Raw genomic sequence first — 6,319 nt, 5'->3', positions numbered from 1 at the left:
GGTCCATGGCAATGCCTCCTCTGAAGAGAAGGACATGGTGTGACTCTTCATTAATCATCAGAGAAGCTGGAGAAAAGCAGCCCCAAGACACAGATCTGCAGGAAACCCACTGCTCCTGGAATGGCTTGTTCAGTATAACTGCTCCTCTCTAAAGTAAACGAGAGCCATTTCCAAGACTGCTGTATTTTAAAGTCACTAGATGGCACACAGGGAGAGCCCTTGCAGGACCCAGCCACCGCTGGCTTCCCTCTTCCCTCTAATGGTGTCCACCACCACAAGGCAGGTCCCTGCACGGTCTGAGACCCGGTGAATCACAAGGGTCTTTCTGCAACGAGGCGAAGCTCTGCCGAGGGGTGGAGCACCATGGCTGGCCCTCCCCCAGGCTGCCAGGGGTCCAAATTGCCCCCAGCACAAGGATGAATGGAAGCTGCAATTCCCAAAATGCACGCAGAGATCACTGGGCTGTTGTGCAATTGGTTTGAAGGAAAGTGGACTGTCTGAGGGGGGTGGCACGAGTCAGATCAGCCCTGAAAGTACAAACTGAACCCAAGCAGAAGGCGTCTACCCTGGCTACTAATCAGATTATGCAAAGGATGCTCACCCTGCAGGTCAGGGAAGATGTAGAGACACCAGGCTCTTGGGGAATTCAAGATGAGAAACTTGAGTTCCAGTGCTTCTAAGTTTAGGCAGCAGCTGAGCTTTCTTCATTCTGTCATTAACCATCAAACACTAGCAGGTAAAAGCAATAGGAATCCCACATTAGGTGTGAAGTCCTTCTCTGGATTTGTTTTTCTTTCTTTCTTTTCTCTTATTGTTATTGTTTCCTACCAAAAAGAGAAACACAACTAATTGCCATTTACAGATGGTGTGTGATCTGAGGCAAGATCATAGAGGGTGCATGGTCCATGCCAGCAACGCCTCTCTCATTTCGTAGGAGCGCTGGCCTCTGAAGGGAGCTCCTCTACACAGGGCAGGACATACCTGCCTGATTACAGAGTAATTAACGAGCCACAGCAGGGCCCATCTCTGTCCCATTCCACCTCTAATTGGCCAGGACAGAGATGGACTCCTTTCTGCTGCTTCCCAGAGCTGTCAGTCACTGAGGGTCCCTCCTCACCCCACTTCCCCAGCTGGTATAAAAAGGCAGAGCAGGGATGGTGGAGCATGGTGTGGTGTCTGGTTCTTCCTTGCTGGTTCATCTGTTCATTTCCAACAGGGCAAAAAAGGTACTGTTCTCAAATGTCTTGGTGTTAAGGCTGTGATTGTTCTATGAGCTCCTGGCTCATGTTTCTTACCTGGTTTAATTATGGAATTAGTCTCAGTTAACATAAGGTTGCTTGTGGTCCTACCTGAAAGGTCAGATACAGTCTGTGCTGGTTTTGAGTGAAAGGCTGGTTCTGGTTTGGGTGTGCTAACAGAGTAGGGCAGCTCCTTGAGCTGCTTTTTTGTGTGGTTTTTTATTTGTTTGGTTTTCTCCCCCCACCTGCCTCCAGTTCTGCTGTTAGTACCTCTCTGAGACTTCCTTGAAGCCTTGGTGGGGAGGAAGGAGGTACCCAGTGCTTTTCATATTGATAATAATCACTATGATCTCTCTGACAAGAGCTTTCTTGAGGAAAGACTTTGTTCTCCTCATGTCTCTGATTATCATGAACCATGTGAAACCTAAATACTAGATGGCTTTGTAAGGATCACAGATCCATTCCTTCTGTAATGGGAAGAGGGTCCTGTTGGGGATCTTCCCTTCATGGGTAGTAAAGGAAATTCTCCCTTTAATGAGGCCAGAGGGAAGCATCCTGTGGGAAGAGGAATCCCTCTGGAAGCCCATCAGCTGCTTTGTGTTCCTCTTCCTAAAACTATGGTGCTACTTGCATTTCAGCTGCAATGGCCTCTGCTATGCCTGACAAAGAAGAAGCTGCCAAGAGCTCCCTGGAGCTGAAGGAAGAGGAGCAGCAGGTAGGTGCTCTGTGTGAGATGTAGTGAGTGGCCTCTCCTGGGTGGGGGTATGAGAAGATGGCCCTGCTGCGGCAGTGGGAGGTAAGACCCCACAAAGGGAGGAGTGTTGTCTCTGCTCAGGCTGTGCCCTGCAGCTTCTCTGCAAATGTGGGTGGCAGCACAGCTGAAAGAGTAGGTCTGAAGACCCTGTAAGTAACCTCCTGGGCTAAGCACAATAGCCTGGTTCTTGGCTAAGAAAGATGTTTCTCTAACTCTGTAGTCAAGATCCTGGCTTGCTGCAGGCAGTGCTTCTATGGAAAGAATCCAATTTTTCAGCAGCCCTGAAACCTGCTGCACTTGCTTTATTCCCATGACTGGCAGCATGCTTCTTGCAGACTAGTGTGAAGTCTGTCAACTTAAAACCAACTTGATGCTGCCTGACAAAGCTTTTCCTGAGGTATTAGCTTGTTAAATAGCTATACCAAATGAATTAGAGCTGGGTATGGGTACAGAAGTATTGAGGTTGCCCACACTCAGCTGTCCTCTGGGTAGCATTGTGCTAGAGGAAGACCATTCCTATGAATGGACCAACCGTAAGTGCCAATGCTCCACAGCTTGTTTCACAACTGAGCTGTAGATCTTAAAGCAAGTGACCAAGCAAGGCAAGCCTTTCTTCCTTGACCAGACTAGGTGACTTAAACAGGCAAACAGAAGAAGAAGTTTTGGGGCAAAACTGCATAGTAAGCTCCATGTCATGTTTGCAAGCTTCATGGCTTTTTTTTCTCCTCTAGGATACAGTAAATCAGGTGGCTAAACTGACCTTGGTCAGCTCTGCCTGTGACGTGGTTTCTACAGCTTATGCTTCCACTAAGGAGAGCCACCCCTACATCAGATCTGTGTGTGATGCAGCAGAGAAAGGAGTGAAGAGTGTGACTGAAGCCACAGCCAGCTGTGTGCAGCCAGTTCTGACTACACTGGAGCCTCATGGTAATGCCCTGTGGAAGGGCAGGTTTGCACCTGCCTGTGAGGGACTCTGGCTCCTTCCAGCTTTGGAAAGGAGTTCTAGGATGTGGAAATGCACTTCTCCATTACCATACTGAAAAGACAATTCCTGGCTTACAAGTAAGGCTAGGAAGCTGAGCCCTAGTCCAAGTAGTGTGATGGAGGACCAGGACTTGACTGACTTCACTAAAACTGGTCTGGCAAGGTCCAAAGTGTCAGGTGGCAGATGCTTATAGTCAGGTTCTTACAAGCTCATGGTGGCTGCAGGAAAAAGCTTCCTCTTGGAGGACTGTTACATCTAAAGGTCCTGTTTGCTGTGGCCCTTAAAGAACATGACTGGCATCTGGGAAGAAACTCTAAACCCCTGGAGAGAAAGGGGCTATTACTAATGACAAGTGTCTGACAAAAACAGTTGGTGACAGATCTGAGTTCGCTCTAAGCCCAGAGCAGGCAGCCCTGCTGACAGTATCCTGGCAGTTGCTGTGTGGTCCTGGATCCTTGGGATGTGGAGGCTTGGGCAGAGATGAGGGCTATGCACCTATTTAGTCAAGAGCTCAAGAAGCTGCAGGAGGGGGTCCTGTGTAGGTGGCTGTGTCTGTACAAGTGGAAATTGGCTGCTGTCAAAGTGAACAGATCTATGAGGAGACCAAGACAAGGCGTTCTACAAATTCAGCTTACAACACACCTGGCCTGGTGATCTGAATGGAGACTTTCATCTAGGCTCCCTGCAGAGCAACATGCTCAGGAAGGTAGAACTTGAGATGGAATTGTAGAAAAACAAGTTTTGACACTCCTTTTCTTTTTTCCAGTTGCTGCGGCAAGTGAGTATGCCTCCAAGGGTTTGGACAAGCTAGGGGAAAAGCTCCCACTCCTTCAAAAGCCAGTGGAACAGGTAAGAGTCAAAGGCTGTGCTGTCCCTGGCTGGTAGAGGGGCCTGGCTTTGCAGGGTTCCTAACCTTGGGAGTGAAGTAGGCTCTCATGAGGAACAAACTGCCCCTGAGTGCATAGTGCAAGCTCCTACAGGAATTATTCTCTTAGTGTAATTCAGAGTTGTAGTATACTAATGACCTAATCCTTATCTGACATAAGTCTCCTCTTCCACAGATTATCTCTGACACAAAAGAGCTGGTGTCATCCAGAGTGGCTGATGCAAAGGATGCTGCGAGCAGCAGAATGACAGAGGTGATTGATGTAACTAAGGAAACTCTTCAGAGTGGTGTGGAGGCTGCCAGATCTGCAGTGACCAGCAGCGTGGGGGTGGTTACAGACTCCAGAGTGGGCCAGACAGCTGTAAGTGGAGCAGAAGCTGTGCTGGGGAGCACGGAAGACAGCTCTCTCCCTATTGGAAATGAGGAACTAGGTAAGGAAACAGTATATGTGACCAGTTGTAATGGGAACGATCAAACTGGGGATGGTCAGCCCCACTACTCTGGAATGGGGCTACTGGCAAGTGCCATGCTGGAGTCTACCTGGCTCCTAGTCCAAGATCTCCTGATACCTGTTCCCCATGTGGTAAGCATCTCTAGTCAGCCACTTACAGATACTGTCTCTTTCTTCAGCCAAACTGGCAGCATCTGAGGAGGGTGCAGGTATAATGTCTGTGGAGCAGCAGCAAGAGAAGAGGAGGTACTTTGTGCGGTTGGGGTCTCTGTCTGATGAACTTCGCCTATTTGCCTACCTGCATTCCACACACAAAATGAAACAGGTCTGGCAGGGCATGCAGGAGGCCCTTGCACAGCTTCACTGCATCATTGAACTGGTAGGTAGAGCCCAGTCTCCTGGAAGGAGTGGACCAAATCACTGGCTTGGTTCTCAACTTCATTGCTAGGATAGAACTGTTTGCCAGCAGATCCATCTGTCTTGACACTTTGATCTTCCCCTGCCACAGATTGAGGTGTTTAAGCAAGGATTTAATCAAAAGCTTCGGGAGGGGCAGAAGAAACTACATCAGATGTGGCTGGACTGGAGTAGGAAGTCTTCCAAAGAGAGCGGAGATGAAATCTCTGGGGAGCCAGAGGTACCTCCTGGGGAGGGAAGCAAAGGGCTCTGGGCATCCCCTTGATTTTTTTGGGGGTTTTTTTTGGGGGGGTGTGTGTGTGAGTAACTCATGCCTCTGATCTTCTCCTTTCTGCCTCTTCCCAGGAGATGGAGTCTCTGGCCCTGCTCATGGCACGCAGCATCACACAGCAGCTGCAAGTCACCTGCTGTAAATTAGTGTCTGCAATTCAAGGCCTTCCCTCAAGCCTTCAGGGTAAGGTGAAACAATGTCTTAATACTATAGAGGAACTCCATGGTTCTTTCTCTGCAGCAAACTCCTTCCAGGACTTGTCCAGCAGTGTCCTGACCCAGAGGAAGCTAGCTGTGATCCAGGAGTACATGGAGGAGCTGCTGGACTACTTGAAAAACAACATTCCTCTGTCCTGGCTGGTGGGACCCTTCTCCCCCAGGGTGGAGGAGGTGGAAACATCACAGGAGCATGAACCCTTGCAGGAGAAAGAGGTAGAGACAGCAGGAGCAGGGGATGATGAAGCTTCCACCACCTTCATGTGAAGGATAAGGCCATGAGCACAGGCCTGCCTGGCGTGACTGAGGGCTTAGTCTTAGCTTTAGGTAACTCCACTCTCCAGCTGAGGGTGGAGCTGTCACTTCTTGGATGACTGTTGGATCCTGGTGAATAAGTCCTTAGCAGCTTCTAAGGGAGATGGTGGAAGTAGCAGGGCTGCTCTTAAGTGCTTGTAGCTGCCTTCAGGAATGGTGGCTGAGTTCTGGGCCAGGAGAACAGAGCTGAAGCTCTGCAATGCTCCCACCTCCCTAGCAAGCTGTCTATGGTGTCCTTCATCAGTATCCAGGCACTGCCTATTTTCAACACAATGATTGCTGTTGGTATTAAACCCTCAGCTAATATACAGTGTAAAGAATTGTTTTCCTGGAGGCTGCTTGTACTAGGTCATATCTGCTTAAAATAAAACTATGGCATGCAAAACCACTTACTGTTTCTAGTCTCTCTTGGAGAAAAACCTCAAGAGTGAGTATTGATCAAGAGATGTGACCTGTACTCTTCCTATCTAATCCTTGATGCTGGGACAGTGCAGTCAGGAATGCAGGAACTGGTGAGCGGTCAGTGGTACAGGAAGGATTGCAGCTGGTAAGCCCTGCTACTGTCCTGGGAAGTACAAAGATGTAATTCCTTATCACTCCCTAGCCTGGAGGCATGTACATGCCCTCCTGGCACTTTGCTATTCTTGGAGAAGCTGTGGGGAGCTGTCAGGGTCCTGCTCTCTCTTGCTAGACCTCCCAGGTCTAATTTTCCTCCTGTGGCTTACTGCTGCTACCTGGTGATGAAGACTTCATTCTGTGGTGGGATAGTGGGCTGCAGGAGTAACTA

The 6,319-nt window shown here is 49.2% G+C and overlaps 1 protein-coding gene across 1 annotated transcript; it reads left to right on the top strand.

Moving 5' to 3' along the window:
• Positions 1-1,154: 1,154 nt before the first annotated feature.
• LOC104632738 (perilipin-3) lies at positions 1,155-5,484 on the top strand. Its single transcript, XM_010298706.2, has 8 exons — positions 1,155-1,224; positions 1,868-1,953; positions 2,724-2,919; positions 3,744-3,826; positions 4,039-4,294; positions 4,494-4,693; positions 4,823-4,951; positions 5,077-5,484. The coding sequence occupies exons 1-8, from the start codon at positions 1,155-1,157 to the stop codon at positions 5,482-5,484; spliced, it is 1,428 nt and encodes a 475-aa protein (XP_010297008.2).
• The last annotated feature ends 835 nt before the right edge of the window (positions 5,485-6,319 follow it).

This window comes from Balearica regulorum, chromosome 16 (genome assembly GCF_011004875.1).
Source record: "Balearica regulorum gibbericeps isolate bBalReg1 chromosome 16, bBalReg1.pri, whole genome shotgun sequence".
Lineage (NCBI taxonomy): Eukaryota > Metazoa > Chordata > Aves > Gruiformes > Gruidae > Balearica > Balearica regulorum.
Note: the sequence above shows the minus strand (reverse complement) of the source record. Positions and strands in the feature narration are given on the sequence as shown.

What these genes read in the sequence shown, in the direction of transcription:
- LOC104632738 (XM_010298706.2), top strand. Translation starts at nt 1,155, where the DNA reads ATGGTGGAGCATGGTGTGGTGTCTGGTTCTTCCTTGCTGGTTCATCTG. An exon ending in CATTTCCAACAGGGCAAAAA is followed by an intron (nt 1,225 to 1,867) that starts AGGTACTGTTCT and finishes ATGGTGCTACTT; the next exon opens with GCATTTCAGCTGCAATGGCC. An exon ending in TTCAAAAGCCAGTGGAACAG is followed by an intron (nt 3,827 to 4,038) that starts GTAAGAGTCAAA and finishes CCTCTTCCACAG; the next exon opens with ATTATCTCTGACACAAAAGA.